Below are 16,123 nucleotides of genomic sequence, written 5' to 3'. Positions count from 1 at the left end.
GAGCAAAGAATTACATTTCTATACTATGAAGTGTGGGGGAAGGGAGTCAGGGGAAGGCCAAAATAGCTGCTGAAACTGGTCCCCCAAAAAGCCCACAGATGGAAGCTTTGGTGAGAACTTAAAGCTAGCTATTCACCCAGAATCAGGTACAAAAAACAAAAGCAGCAAAGCAACCAGAATGTGGAGGGCTCTCTCTTCTGGAACACCTTGAATATCCATGGTATGGCCCCACTTAATCTTCAATTTTTAGAAAGACAAACCTCAAGATGTGCCTGGTCAAGATAGGCCTTCAACGCTTTCAGCCCGTGTTCAGACAATCACTTTTCACTTTCATTATAGTGCTTGGCCACAGAAACGTACACCTTTTCCTTCCCAGACCCTCATCTACCAATATTTAAAGCTATAGAAATCCCAGTTGACAATGGTAAAGACTGGAGGGGGTATCTGTACTTCTGCCCACTATATGGTTGGGGCAGGAGAACAGAGCACCCTAGGCAAGGCTCTCAATTGGTAACATTGGAAGAGCAGCCAGACTTAAACTCTCAAGAGGTGATGCAGGCTGGCTCTGAAGTACAGTAATTCCCCAAGCCCCCACAAAGGAATGTCCACACACTATGTTATGTGATAACACAGTCTTACTACCATAAAGATTTTGATAAATAAGGTTCAAGTAAATATACACAAATAAATAAAAACACTTTGTAAATCCTATTCTAATAATGGCAATAATAGATTTATAGATTTATGTGGTACCACACAATACTTTGATTCATAAAAAATGCACCAACTGCTGACAGTCTTTGAAAAGCATGTGAATTGCTGAGCAAGGTGTAACTGCATAGATAAAGGAAGAAAGGCAGTTTAGTTTCTGAACACAGGGAGTATACTCTCTGTCGACTTAAATAGTGATATTGTGTGGGGGCCCCCCACCAAGGCAACCTGGAAGGGAAAGGTTAGGGTGTACCTCATCTTGCCTATTACAGCCCAGTCCAAAATTTTCAATAATGTTCTACTTTACTTCTACAGGTTCCACCACCCCAAAGTACTGGGGATGCCATGGGAGAACAGGATCCAAGACTAATCTGGGACCCCTGGATGGAAGATCCTCTTTCTCATCACAGAACCATTGGTGCCTTGGCAGGCGAAGTGGTGGAGGTTCTTGGCTTTACTCGATGGGACACCTGGAGGATGGACCCCTTTTCAAGAAGGAGTCGCTGGGTTGTCGAGGCCAAGAGAAAAAGAGGAAACAGACAGTGTGGGGAAGGCAGCACTTTCAGTCTTCGCAGTGGTCTCTGTTGGCGGGTCGTTACTCCGGCTGTGTTTGTCCCATGAAGTTGAAACTTTGCTGTGGACTTCGAAAAGGCCTAGCTGAAGAGGATAAGCCCATTGGCGGGCCTTGCACAGTCTTTAAAATTCCACTAGAATTGAAGGTCGAGTAACATTTTATCTACTCCACCTAAGAGAAATGCACTCGACCCAGAAAATCACACATTTTCCTCTTCCAACATTCCCACTGATTATCACGAAATGGCTAGCCAGCAGGGAGCTGAAACACGAAATACTCACTGAAAATACTCTATTTCAACAAGTGCCTGCTATGGAGGATCCTGTGTGAAAAAGCAAGGATGATAACACTTCTGTATACCCCAAGGGAAGTGATGGCCACGAGGGCTCCCGCAAATGCAGCTTGTAAGGCAAGGCCCAGAACAAAAGTATATAGAGTGAAACATATTGCTGCGTTATAAAACTGCTGACCAGCAACACGGGGCAGTTGCTTGGGAACTCCCTGAATCGCTGCTTGGCCTTTTGGCTCTTTTTCTCATGTCCCTCAGTGTCTCTGCCCTCCTTTCATCTTTCTCATCCATCTGCCTGTTTTTACTTCTGTCCCCTCAGTGACTCATGCCCTCCTTTCATCTTGCTTATCCCTCTGGCTGTTTTTTTTCTCCCCTCGCTGCCTCCTTCCCTGTCATTTTTCCCATCGCTTTTCCTGACTTCCGGATGTCTTCTTTTCCCCCTCTCTCGAGGCTTTGCTTTTCCCCTCCCTCCCAGTAGCCAGGTTGTGAACGAAATCCACTTTGCTGACAATATTAAAACCGATGCTGCAACTAGCACGCCTGAGAACGAAAGTGTGAATTTGTAACATACGCGCATACTCTGAAATAATATGTGCAGGATTTACTGCAACAATTGAACCAGTCATCAGCCCTGGAATTTTTACACCTCAAACTTGTTCCTGGGGTGTAAATAGACCAGAAGTATACAATGAAACAAGAGGGCTACCGTTGAACGTTTGTTCTTCATGAATGCAGGTTTTGTGGCCATCTTTCATAACAAAGTTTAACAGTGCACAGCATTCCACGTAATTGTTACCTCATGTGTGATTTTAAGAACGAATTTTCAAACCCAAATATTAATTTGTGCATCAGATTTTATTTCTAAGGTGACCAGATGACCCCCATGCCTTTGGGATAACCCTGTTTGAGTCCGGGTTTCTCTTTTTGCACATATGTATCACCAAATGCTTAAGCCAAATTTCTGGTGTTCAAGTTAAAGGGGACTGCAACTTCGAGTGGTAATAAAAGGTAGGTTCCAGGCCCCAGTTTGACTTGACTAGCAAATAGTTGCCATCTTTCGTTCAAAGCAAGTATCAATAATTTTTCCCAGTACCCATTCATTAAAATGATTCTTGATGCTACACGTATAGTGCCAAGATTAGTGGGGGATCTTCCCATAAATCTTCATGCTCAATGTTTGCTATAATAGTTTTCAAATGCACAAACCACGGCAACTGCTTTCCTCCCGATCTATGCAAAACCTCCTCCATTTCTTCTCTATAAAGTGCAAGTACATCAAAGTTCTAAATTGAAAGCCTGTACTACACTGGTGGGAGCATGATGGCATAATTCAATGCATTGCTGGCTAGATGCTTGTTCCAACCCCCTTATTATACTTCTTTTCAACAGGCCTTCTGATCCCCCTCAGCCATCCACTCCATCAAATTTCCCTGGTTGGAAGGGAGTCAAGGGGGAAGGGCAATTTGAGGGAGTAAATGGCTGAGGGGGATCAGAAGGCATGTCGAAAAGGAGTATAATGAGATTGGAACAAGCATCTAGCCAGCAATGCATTGAAAAAAGCACGGTGGAAAAGGCAGAGGAAACACTACAAAAAATACCTATTGCTCATAAGGCCAACTCGATCACCTATCTTGACTACCCCAGAGAAGATAATAAAAGTACAACTCAGAATGAAGACTAGGGTTGTCATGCAGGGCCATCCCGATATACGCGTGTCCTATGCATGCTGTTAGAGAGCAATATCGATGAATGCTCAGAGTGTATATATACATATATATGTAACCCAGTGTTTTAAGTAGGGTGATATATGGGGGTGGGGTGCGGGAGCTTTCCTCACTGTCGGGTTGCTTTTTGTTGTATTGTCGCGTGCTGGGGACCCGAACCCGAGCCTGCCAGTGACAAGCCAGTGTCGCATCGCACTATGCTATTTAGGAGATGCTGGATTTTTGTTGTTTAATTCATAGACTGCTTGAGAAATAAAACTGTAAACAGCTTTATGTATCAAGGAGACTACTGAATGAAACAAAAACAAAAATCCAGCACCAACGAAATTGCACAGTGCGATGCAACAGTGGCTTGTCACAGGTCGGCTGTTTCGAATCCCCTTAACGGGAGCAAAACAAAGTGCCTTTCCCTGCTTCCGGGGTGGTGGGAGCCGAGGGGTCATTGGCTCGAGCAAATGTTCGCCCTGATCCACATAAAACCCTGGTGTTACCCAATCATCAGGTCCTTACCTGGGAAGGTCGCTCTTCCAAACATACAAGCTCCCCACGTAGGAGCAAGCGAGCATGAAGCAGGATGCCAAGGAGACCCAGCATAGTCCAGGAGCATAGCCTAGCTCCCCTGCTGCCCTGTGCAGGGGTTCATCTTCTTCTTCCTCAGAAAGCGACATGACTCCTACTCCGTCCATCAGCTACAACCGGTCACTCACTTGGTCGTTCCTCTGCAGTTGCTAGCACTTGCTGACAGTTCCTTTACTACTGTGCACACAGGCGGACACGAAATGTTGCTACTGGCTGCACACAGGCACCCTTAAAACTCCTTGCTGTCCTTGCTGCTACTATTCCAAAGCGTGAGTCTGTTGACAATTCTTCTGTCAATGCTCCGTGGCTGCACCTTTGCTGTGTCGGTGCCTGCTGGCTTTGCTGCTGGCTGGCCACTCCTATGCAGGCGCTGCTCTTTTTCTGCAGCCAGAATATGTTGTCTGTTCCTCACCTGCTGTTGATACGCACTGGTTGCTACTCTGTTGTATTCAGTGCCATCTCAACTACTGATCGTAGACAGCTATGCCTACTTGTCTATTAGTTCGGGGCAAAAAAGGATCTCTAGCTGTTGCACTATTGCACTCTATTCCCACTGCCGGTTACACTCTTAAAGCCGGTGACCTCTATACCAAAGCTGCCCATTCATTTTTGCAGCCAGAGTGCCCACTGACACAAAGTACACAAGTACCCCTGTGGGCTGAACACCATCAATTCTAGTACCCACTTGTTAAAACGGAAGTGTGTAGTTTCCATTCGAGAAAAGGACCTCAGAAATGATCCGGGCCCCTCTTCATCACGTGGGTTGCACGTTTGTGCGTATCAGGGAAGTTACGTAACTCAAGGCGCGCATCTACGTGTCCTCTTTGGAAGGCAGGCAGAAGCGGGAAGTCTGGCGTAGCCTCGTGTGCGAGAGGGGAAGGCCCGAAGTTAAGACAGCATCGTGGCTAAAGGTCAAAATGGGCGACCGAGATCACCGTTCCAGGACGGCACCTTAAACGAAAAAGACTTTTCTTTTTAAACTTCCCACCTGGAACCTCGAGCGCTGCAGATATGAATCCAGTGTAACATCACACTGAGCTATCTCACAGGTGGTGAATAAGGTGTTATTTATTTCAATACACTGAATGGGATATAGAACCCGTTCCGAGGCAGCCAAAAAGCACTGAGTTGCATCAGAGTTAGTAAGAGGGGTGGCTGTATGTAGCTGGGCATGTTCTTTAAGAGGTGTGAAAACATACATGCCAACATTCCGAGGCACCTGGGAGGGAGATTTCGTCCGCGAAATCGGGAGACATAAACTGTCCCATTAGAATGAATTGGGGCTGGAATTATTTTCGCAGGAGAACGTGAAAAATAACATTTTTTACAGAAAAATCGGGAGTGTCCTGCCTAAATCGGGATGGTTGACTTGTATGCGAATGGTGGGGGGTGAAGGGGAAACTGCAGAAAGGTGCATGCTGAGGGTGACAATGACACAATAATGGGGGTCATTTAAATGCCTTTTATGTTTTCCTCACTCTTAATAGAACTATTGTAAAACAAAATGTTGCAGGGTGGAGTTGAGGAAAGGAAAGACCCAGGTATGTGGTTTGAATGGGGAGGGGGTGACTGAGTATTGGAGGGGAGAAGTGGAGGGGCAAAAAAGGGGGCGGATCAGAGGGAACATCGTTCCATTACTTTTTTTTTTACACTTCGACGACTGATCATGGCTAAGAGCTGATGACCACCGTCATTCCTCCGTTACCAACCGAATTTGGTTTACAGTAAGTCTTAAAACTAATGCATACTTGGTTCTTATTTTAGTGGACAGGGCAATTTGGCCTGCTGCCAGGTGGTGGGGAAATCTCGGTGTATTTTGGTGATTCGTTATGTACAAGAGAGTGTTTTTTGTGCAATCGGGCTGAGCAGTGGCATTCCTCCGTTCCCAAAAGAATTTCCAATATACCAGTTTACAGTAGTGATGTAGTATGGGCCTCTGTATGAGGAAGTGCTCCGAGCCAGTCTGGGATCACAAGTCTTTACTGGGATCACAGATACAAGCAGTAAGTACATGAGTTAAGTTAAGTTGAAATATATTCAGGGAGGCATCCACTGGCCACTTATCCATCACTCTCCAGGCCCCAACTGACATTACATTGAACGTACATCAACACCACAGACAAACATTCCAGACCAACATTCTAACCAGCACAGCATGCGCTCACATCAATCAAGAGGGAGTAAAATCCAAACATAACAAGTATTAATGCGGATGGTACATTATTGTTTGTTTTCTCACAGAGTGTCTTTTTTTTTTTTGTCCTGCCCGCTGGAGAGGTGTATTTAAGGGATTTGTTATGTGCAACAGAGTGGGCCGATGTGTTTTGTGCAGTGGGGCATACTTGACTATTTATTCTGTGCCGACGGACACATATGGGTACGAATTTCCAGCATAACATTTTACAGTAAGGCGGATAGTTATTGTTTTGATTGTTTTCTCGTGCAGAAGGTTGGGTGACCAGATTTTCAAGATAAAAATCTTGGATGGCCACAAACATAAAAGGACTACGAAGGCAACTCTGAAAATACCCCATTGCACTGTATTTCAGGGACTGCACTGCTATCCTTCATATAAAATGTGGGATTTATAATGTAGGTATGTCATTAATAAAGGAGCATTTGCTGGGATTGCTACAGTTAATATTACAGGCCTTCCTATGTATTCGTTTTGTACCCAGGCTTTGTGGCACAATCAGGTCATGCATGTGATGGGTATCTGAAAGGTTAGGGGTTTGAGCCCACCCAGCGATGTCAGAGATCTGGTTAATGTGATAAAGGAAAATAGGTAATGTATTCCAATGCTTGCTTGATTTATAAGTGTTGCCCACTATCAATATTCAATCATTTTATGATGGAACTGTCAGTGGTCACCTTATCTTTCCTTAAATCCGTGACAGGGTTTTTAATTTAAAAAAACTCTTGGGACAGGTGGGAGAGAGGTCCCAATTCTGGGTACCGTCGTCGCAAAATTGTGACGTCTGTTCACCGTAGCAGAATGGCGATTTGGGAGGGGTTAGTTTGTGGACCTCTTGCGTGATGCAGAGGGGAGAGAGGTGTTTTGTGCAGGGGGGCATGCTTGAGCATTGCAGCACCCTTCAGTTTAGCACCTTGACATCATTTCATAAGCGGGAAGGCAGGACCTTGAGACAACATTGTGGGCGAGAGCTGATAAACACAGGCATACTTGAGCATTTCCCCTGTGAAGAAGGACACATTTGGGTAGTGAAGAATGGCAGACTACTTGTGCTCCAGTTTTAAGGAGCAGTTTGTCCTCTGCAGAGGGTGTATTTGGGCAATTTGCAGTGGCAAACATAGGGATTTGCCCTGTGCGGACAGTGCAAACGTAGGTATTTGTCCTGCACAAAGAGCCAGGGAAGTATGGGATTCGTTGTCTTGCACGGCAGTGGGTATTTGGGTATTTGACCAGGGGACAGGTGTATCTTTACAAAAAACAGCATATTCCCTCTATGTAGAGAGTGGGATGAAATTTCCATGCCCAGAGAGGGTATTTAGAAATGTGTTCTTTGCAGCAGAAGTATGGGATGGACTTTATTTGTCGTTTGCAGAGAGATTGATATGTTTTGGCATAGATTTTATTATGGCCCTTTGCAGAGTGGTGGATTTTCCCTGTACAGTGGGGTAGATTTATTATGGTTGTGTGCAGAGAGGCAAATTACAGTAAGCCATGTTCCATTTTGGGAGAAGAGACAGTTCCTGGTTACCTCACACTGGGTATATCCTAAAAGGATGAGTATCTGCACAATAGTTGATGGGTTCAGTGTTATTTATTCAAGTGAAGACATTTAGTCTTAATAGTGGTCAGCCGATACGTGTTTCGAACTCTGGGGTCTTTATCAAGGATATGTATTAGGTAAGGGGCTCTGAAGTCCTGGGTTGAGGTTCCTGTAAATAATGTGTTGCATGGCAGTTCAAAAAGAACAAAATTAGTATAACAATTGAGTTCGTAATGTAACAACAGTCTCTCCTTATAACATGGGTGAATTTGCCTTCCCCAGGTTTCAGTAGGATTCTGCTCCACAGTTGCAAAAAGAAATAAGAAAATCCAGGTCAACAGAAAGTCTTAACACTTTAATGATTCAACAAAGAGAAGTAGAAAGTTCTTTTTTCCTCCTTGAACAAGAGTAAGATTTATCCTCTTCAAAATAAATAACCTTTAAGCAGTTCGTAAATAGCAACAGTGATTGTCTTGGTCAGGATGATTTGCCACAGCTGAAAAGTTCTGAAGAAATATAACTCCTTTACAGCAGCTTTTACAAAGTTCTTTCTTCAGCGTCATGAACAACATAAAATGCCTCTGTCAGCACCACTTTATAGCACTTCATCAACTTCTACCTGGTTTACTTCCACCAAAGGTGTGCTATCCGTATGTATTCTTCTCTGCCTGAACAGCGTTTCACAACAAGTGCTTCTGTGGTTAAGGCCAACTGACAAGAGATTCACAACAGTGTCACAGTATTCATCATTTAGCAACTTCAAACTTTTAACAATTCCTAAGGGAAAACAATATTCACATTGATGCTTTTTAATATTCCTCTGAAAATATTGCTCCTCTCCTTCTAAATAGCCTTTTCCAGAAGGGCATCCTTTTTGTCACTCTTGTTTCCCCACTGCACCAGTAATCAAATACTGACAAGGATAGGGTTGTATTTGGCTTTTCCCTTGGCTTTGGCAATATGAGTTTATACTAACGTTTGCTATATGCTGTACCAAGTTTGGGCAACAAGTTTCACAACTTATGAACCTTTCATTAGCCACCTTTTGCAATATTTGTGGGATTTGAATTGCCTTAATTTTAGTCTCTCTTGGCTTGGGCAATGGTTGTGTGTATTAGTTGGTATTAATATCGCCCCATTGGGTTGCTTGATACTCCACAAAGTCACACGCTTAAAGTTACAGTTATTTGTTCTTGTAAAATGCAGCTTTCTCTTTTTTTCTAGGATCACTTTCACTCATACGCGAGTGCTGGTTACTTGGGGAACATTTGCCTTGAACACGCGAGTGTGTGCGGAGTGCTACGGGGGACAATACCAGCTTGTGAACTCACCGGGTAAGTCGTGCGCTTTCGTTCCCATCGCTGGTAAGCAGGACTTCTGCGGCTCCTCGTGACCTTGCAAACTGCTTCTCCTGGTCCGCTGTCGCCTGCGCCACGTACGATTGGAGCTTCTCCAGCTCCAGAAGCCCTCTGGTGCACGCTAGCTGCCGGAAACAGCCTCCTGGGAAGGAACGCTTTGCTCGCATTCAATCCACACTGCACAGCCTCTGCAGAACAGGTCCTCAGAGGGCAAGCTTCCGGCAGGCTACTGGAGACACAGGCCTCTCTCAGGACTAGCAGCTGTCTTTTGCCAAACAGTGGTACCAGGGTCTTATCCCATATCTAGCTTCTGCCTTGGCTACCTGCACGAATCAACAGCTTCCTGTTCACTCTGCTTCTTTCTCTGTTCCTCAGTGTGCACCAGAAGGGGCCCTTTAAGCTTTTCAGTCTCCCTCAGGTCAATTGACAGTGTGTCGACCTTGGAGAACCCATTTAGACAGCCTGGTGTCTCCTAGATAGGTATGAGGACAACCACCATGCCTTCAAAGCCCATTCTGTGGCTAACAGGGGATGGTAGTGTATCTTAGCAGAATGTGTAGGATGAGGCTGAGGAGGTCTAATAGCCATACATCCTTTTTATCGATAATTTGCAAGGTCTCATCAACCACCTCAATGGTGGTTGTCTCATTGCCGAGTTTGGGGCGGATTATTGGCAAATAGATTGGCAATCACCTTCTCAATGGTCTTTTCTACAAAAGGGAGCCTACTGATAGGACAGTAGTTTGTGAGATCCTTGTTTTCAAGAGGTTGAGCCCTGTTTGTAGTCTGTCCTGAAAAGTGTGTTCGCTAAGAGTGGAGTTGACTATCCTGAGAAGGGCTGTCATGGTGGGACCGCTGTCACAGATTGCACAAAAGAAATACGTTGGTGGGCTCCCAACATCTGTTATCACATGTTGACATCATCACATAACTGGACTAACAGTGAAGCAAATAAATGCAAAGAACCCTGGGCTGGTGAAGGAAAGAGGATCTAATGTGCAACAGACCCTTTTTAAACAGAGCTTTTACAAAAAGGTACTTATCCGTGTGCATTAGAATTCATAGTAAAATTATAAACATCTATTTATTCATTCGAGCTTCATCACGAGTTGGGCGGTATCCTGGTGGTATACCGGCAGGGGTAATAGCGTTACCACCAAACCCCCGGCGCTATTAGCGCCGGATCACGGGTTTGGCGGAACAGTAATTTCCCATTCCCCATTGGGCCAATGGGGAATTTTCAGCGCAACTACCGTCAGCTGTGTTCTCGTGCGGTCAATGCCCTGAAAATCAGCAAATTCCCCGCGCATTTACCCCCCGCTTAGAGCTGGGGGTAAATGCAGCCAAGCCCTTGATTTGGCAGACCCTTAAATGCAGCAGTAATAGCGTTATGGCAACATTTAAGAGTTACCGCCAAACCCGTGGCAAGGCTAATTGTGTTTTTTGGCACTACATATGAATGGTACTCTATAACTGGAAACATAAATGTGCATTTGTAAGTCTCTTGTATCTTCCAATATGAAATTGTAATTCTTTAACCAAGTGAGTAGTCAAAAAAAAAAAACATTTAAAGCTATGTACAACAAAGCAACAATATATCACATATATAAAATCAAACATTTTTGCTTAGGTTTTGGTTAGCACATTGTATATTAAACGAATGTGAGACTTCTGTCTATTGATTCAGACTATGCAATCAGCGATTCCAAGAATGGATCGCTACTTGTCTAGACTGACTGAAAATTAAATCAAATGGCAGATTGCACTAAGATCCTTCTGAGTCGTAGAGAAAATTCAAGGGTTTTTATTTTTTCCTTTGTGGTTCCTAAGGCTGTATCTTGTTTATTTTTTAACCTTCCACCCTAACCCAGGCACCCGTAACCCCTGTTTGGTGCTAGTGAATGTTGACTTATACCGTCTATAAGCTTATCTTATACTGCACATGGTATGCTAAAATGGTGGCTGTCTAAACTGCCCATAGGACTTCCTAACTGTCCCTACTCTATCCAGTGCTTTGTGTTTTTAATGCAAATTGTCGTAGTGCCTTGCACTTACTCTATCGGATATAGGATGGTTCACTCACACATGTTTGCCTCTTCCTTTCTACTGTTACTACCACACCCCTCTTCTTTACTCCTCCCACTATTATCCTGTCCCTCCAATGTTTCACTTCTAGTTCTTTCCACCCTTGGATGTTACCACTACTCCTCTTCTCCACTACTACTCCTCTGCCCTCTACTACTCTCTTCCCACTACTGCTCTCCTCCCACCAGCTACTCAAGCACCCCTCTTTCACTCTACTTGAAAGTCTAAGCCCGTCCACTTTCTTTATGCGCATCCACCATGTACCAACAATGGTGGAGAAGGCAGTTGTGATGAACCAGAAGAAGGACTCTGACTAAGTAAGATGTGCCATTTGTAGGATGTTTTTAGAAAATTAAACACCTATCTAATCCTACTGCTATTAGGGAAGTTCCTTGCCTAATAAACTAAAAAGTAAGGGTGCTCATCAAAGTCTAAAGAAATAGTTCTTAATCAAAATCCTATTAACTAACTAATCCCTGCCACTTAGAAGAAAAATAACAAAAAGAAAGGAGGCCGGAGCAATAGCCTCCATCTTTGGGGTTCTGCCTGACCCAGTCGCTTGGATCTCTTTCTACCAGAGGTTTTAAAAGTTTGTCAGTTTCTCGTAACTCAGTTCACAACCTTTCTACATATTCTGTATTCCAATTCTAAATTCCATATGCTTCTTTCTCTCCAGAAAGAAAAGGTTTTCTTAATCTTATTAGGTTTTAAAGGTTCGTCAATGTCTTGCAAAACACTTCACAACCTCTCTGTCGGTTCACTTGTGCCAAGTCTCACTTCCATACGTTTCCCTCTTTTCAGGAAGAAACGCGGTTACTTCAAATGATAACTCAATTTCTGACTCGGGAGTGACAGTGTTCTGATATGATACTTAATGATTGGAACCCTTCAGGTTCTCTTCTTGTGTGGATGGCCTCTCAGTTTCTCAGGAATCTCCAAAGTTCTATGGCCCTCTGATTGGCTCGTTTTATCTCTCTTCAGGTTTGTTTGGTTCTCATAACCTTTGCGTTTTTCCCAGCCTCGAAAGTCTCAGTTTCTTAGGATTCTCCAAAGCCCTCTGGCCCTTTTGTCAGGCTTATGTTTGCAGGGCCTCGAAAGGGCGTCTGTCCGTTGGGTTTTTCCGGGCTCCCATAACTCTTGTAGCTCGTCCAGCCTCAAATGCCTCTGTTCGTCTCTCCCCATGTGACTCTCATCCTATCCTGGGAGTCCTTGTTCCCAAAGTGGAAGTCACTCCCAGTGAGGTTTCACTTGCCCCAACCGCTAGGGACGGTTTGGCTGAGCGGGCTCCCCTCCCTAGCCTCAAAGGCTGTGGTTCCCCCTACGGAAAAAGAGATAGATACCCTGGATTCATCACACAGTTTAGAATCTCAGTTCATATTCTGGCCCCCCTTGCAGTAGGGTTCACAGGTAAGTATCTCTGAGGAGTGAGGATTTGCAGGGGTTGAAATTGAGGGGAGCTTTGAGCTATTCGGCTTCTGCTTATAGCCTAGAAGAACTCATGGCAAACAGAAAACCTATGTGACCTACATTTTATGTGTTTGGGATGATTGCTATATGAGAATTAGCGCACATCTATATGATATTTAAAGCTTAATGGGTAATAATCGACAAAATGTTAAGTTTGCATCTTTTGTGGAAGTTCAATTTGGAGAAAACTATGTACTAGCTCTGCGTTCCCCAGTGGTAGCTCCAGTTTGCTGCTTAATACCTGATAACCAGGAATTGCTTTTAGCTCATGCTTATACAATCTTAATGACAATCATTGGAATTGTGTACCTTCCTGTTCCCTGGTGGTCTGGCAGCTCTGCAAGACCTTCAGGCGGCTGTTGTGAGGGGTCAGTAATGCAAGGTGGACAGCTGCGTGTGATGTTCCCAACATTTGACATTTTATTAATAAGAAAAAGTGCAAAGAAAACCTAACTAAACCTACTCTAACAGGGAGTCCCCTACCTAGTCTATGTTGTAAGGGAAATTCACCAAGCATACACAAAACTGGCCCTCACACTAAACAACTAAACATACAAAGCAAATAATAACATAAATGATAATCAAACAACCAATGACTTGGATAACCTTCAGCTGTCCCGGGTAGATCTTTTTCCCAGTATTGTCCCAAAGTCACTCTCTCTAAGGGTTCATAAAGAAAACAAAGGGCCTCATCACGAGTTGGGTGGTAACTTCTAGCCCTACCGCCAAACCTTTTAGCCCCGGATCACGGGTTTTGGCGGAACGGTAAATCCCCATTTGGGAATTTGCCATTGCCCATTGGGCCCAATGGGGAATGTTCAGTGCTATTTCTGCTGACTGTATTACCGCCGACGGTAATAGCACTGAAAATCGGCAAAATCGCGGCAGATTTGCCCCCAGCTCAGAGCTGGGTGTAAATCCGGCAAGCCCGTGATTTGGCGGACCCTGAAATTCAGCAGTTATAGCTTTACCGCTGCATTTAAGGGTTACCGCCAAACAAGCGATGAGGCAGAAAATCTTAAATCAGCTCTTGAAAAGTTTCAAAAGCAAAAAGAATTCTCCCAAATGAAAATCCACAGATAACTGTTCTTTATCCAGTTGTTGAAAAGTTCCCCTTTTAATGCCAATAAAGAAACAGCACCAATGGTAATCCTGGATCTCCTCTTTTCAGGATGGACTGGATATAGTTCAAAGGACAACAATACTGCTCCTGCTTCAACCACTGTCCAAATATGTGTATCCTCTGCAGCGTCTTCACTATAATATGACTGGATGGTTCTTCTTAGCGTGTTGCTCTCCTCTTGTCAACTCCTTTTCTGCTATTGCCACTGTGAAAGCAGACGTCTTTGCTTCACAGTGTTCTACTGCTTCAACAAACTTCAACACAACGTTTTCTGACAAGATTATAGACAACCACAGTTCTGTTGGCTCTGCTGCAACTCCAGACGTAATGATTGTTAGGCTACTTAAAGACAAGAATCTTCGACCTCCACATGTAGGCAAGGCACTCTTCCTTCCTGTGCCACAAGGAATGGGCAGCCTCCTTCCCTCTTCTGTGTGTCTTACTGCTACCAAAAGTATTCTGCCTTTGCTTCCAGACTGCATTTCTGTCAGCTTCATCAGTCTCAGCCTCACAGATTTTAAACTCAATACTTTTACAAGCACCCAGTATCCTTCCCCAGCTTTATGCACATCTTCCTGGTTCCAGTAGCTACCCCAAAACTGTATTGCCACTCTTCCAGTTTTGGGTAGCCTTGTCACCCTTGTATCAGAGGACACTGGACATTTAGCAATTTTAACAACTCCAAAAGACAGGTGGTTAGACTTTAATGCTGGTTTCACTGTACCAGGGATTTGTCTACTGGCTTGGGTAATGCTTGCTCTTTGTACTTCAGCAACTTCTATGCTTTCAAAATACATCTTCTGGATGCTACAAGCTTCACAGGAGAAACAGATTTATATATACACGACCACTCTTTGATAAAGTTTTGTAGCTTCAAAGCAACGTAAGGACTTCCATTCCCCTTCAAATAAGCATACTGATGCTTGGACTTGTCGGGAAACATAATTGTCCATACGCGATTTCTCCTTGATGTTATAATACTTGCAACCATTCGTAAACTTCACTTTTAACCTTCTCTGTGATTTCAGCAGCGTGCTCCCTCTCATTTGGTAAAGTCAGTTAATCGACAATGGGCAAATGGAAAGCTTTTCTTTTACGCGAGAATGTTAACAGATATTAAATGTGTTTATGTTACATTTCCTTTTTTGATAGAATGCCTTAGCAACTAACAACGTTTACTCGCTCTATCTTATAGTCAAGTTGTATTTGAGCTGGTTACAGATACCGGCAAGGGGTTTTCAGTGATTCAGAGTACTGGGCTTCACTCACCAGAAACACTGGTTGCGTGCGGCTTCTACTTCCCAACTCTTCTTTCTACTACCACTGCTTCAGGCACACCCTTCTGCAGCATGGGTGTCTCCAGTCCAGCCTTGACCACGGGGAGTCTCCTTCACTTCTCTGTCGCTCGGCTTGCTTCTGTCTCCGTGCCTCGGGGTGTAGCACGACTTCAGTGCTGCAGTCACAGTAATGAGGCACACCTGGGGAAACATTTAACTTTGCCACGTTTCTCTCAGTGAAGCCACAGCCAAACAGGGTTTGTGAACACATGACCAGCTCAGAACCTGCAGGTGATATCTGCTCTTCTCCAGTTCTGGCGTCCCTTAAGTGATCACACTTCCTCATGAACTGCCAGCCTTGTGCTCTTCTCCTTCTGCTACTTCTGTCAGCCTTCCAGCTCCTGCTCCAGCTCAGTCTCTCTGCTCCTGCCTGCTGCAGCCATTTATGCCTCTCAGGTAGGGCAATTAAGTTGAGGTGCAGTCCATTAGTCTTAATTGCCTGACCCTGGCAAAGGCTGTTAGGCGTACTTTCATGTCCTGTCCTTTTGCATGCTTCCTCAGCCCTCTTCTTCATCACTCTCCCTGTGGGATTCTGGAACACATAGTTCATTTTAAGGAAATTAGCATTTCCCATTTCTTTTACATTGTTAAAGGTAGTTTTAAGTCCCTTAATATTTTTAGAAGGGAGATTGTGGGTTTTAGTCTTATTAGAGACAGATGGTATAAAAAAGGCAACACTTTCTTCATTCCTTTTGGTGTACCCTTGGCATTGAGGACACTGTTTATTTTCAGGGATACATAAGACCTGTTCTGTTGATATAATAGGTTGAGGCGTTACAACCTTGGAGCTTACCATTTAAGTCTTACTAGGATATTTGGATATTTTAAAGTGGCAATAAGCCAAAATCACCTCTGACATGGTGGCAAGAGGATCCCTCTCAGAGGAAAAATACCATTGCTCATCCCACGGAATCTCTCCACTATCCTGGGCCTTGTCTCCACCCAGGTGATTGTCCCACAGCACATCATCCCCAGGATTGGGATCAGGAAGCGTTGGCCCTCTCCTGGCCACCTAGTAGGAGACTTTAGGCAGAGTTTTGGTGAGGGATCTGCAGGATTCTTCACACTGTGTAGTTTGCGGCTCCTTTCCCCAGCCCTTGAGCAGCACTAATTCTTCCGGCTTAGCCCCAGCTCTCATTTAC

The 16,123-nt window shown here is 44.3% G+C and overlaps 1 protein-coding gene and 1 long non-coding RNA gene across 4 annotated transcripts in view; one reads left to right on the top strand and one right to left on the bottom strand.

Annotated features, from left to right (window-relative positions):
• Positions 1–4,612, bottom strand: part of RCE1 (Ras converting CAAX endopeptidase 1) — a 253,422-nt gene extending 248,810 nt beyond the window's left edge. For 2 of the 3 annotated variants that reach the window (XM_069644759.1, XM_069644760.1), the window contains exon 1: positions 3,809–4,612. In XM_069644759.1, coding sequence (XP_069500860.1) covers positions 3,809–3,984 — 176 coding nt within the window. In that variant the 5' untranslated portion in view covers positions 3,985–4,612. The remainder of the gene's footprint in view (positions 1–3,808) is intronic. The other variant, XM_069644761.1, reaches the window with a different exon arrangement.
• Positions 4,613–4,713: 101 nt separating this feature from the next.
• Positions 4,714–16,123, top strand: part of LOC138566972 (uncharacterized) — a 94,152-nt gene continuing 82,742 nt past the window's right edge. Inside the window, exons 1-2 of the long non-coding RNA XR_011302074.1 lie at positions 4,714–4,926; positions 8,836–8,945. This is a non-coding gene — a long non-coding RNA (uncharacterized lncRNA). The remainder of the gene's footprint in view (positions 4,927–8,835; positions 8,946–16,123) is intronic.

Source organism: Ambystoma mexicanum, chromosome 2p (genome assembly GCF_040938575.1).
Source record: "Ambystoma mexicanum isolate Mex_15411 chromosome 2p, UKY_AmexF1_1, whole genome shotgun sequence".
In the NCBI taxonomy this organism is placed as follows: domain Eukaryota; kingdom Metazoa; phylum Chordata; class Amphibia; order Caudata; family Ambystomatidae; genus Ambystoma; species Ambystoma mexicanum.
The sequence above is the reverse complement of the archived record's forward strand: the minus strand, read 5'-3'. Positions and strand labels throughout refer to the sequence as shown.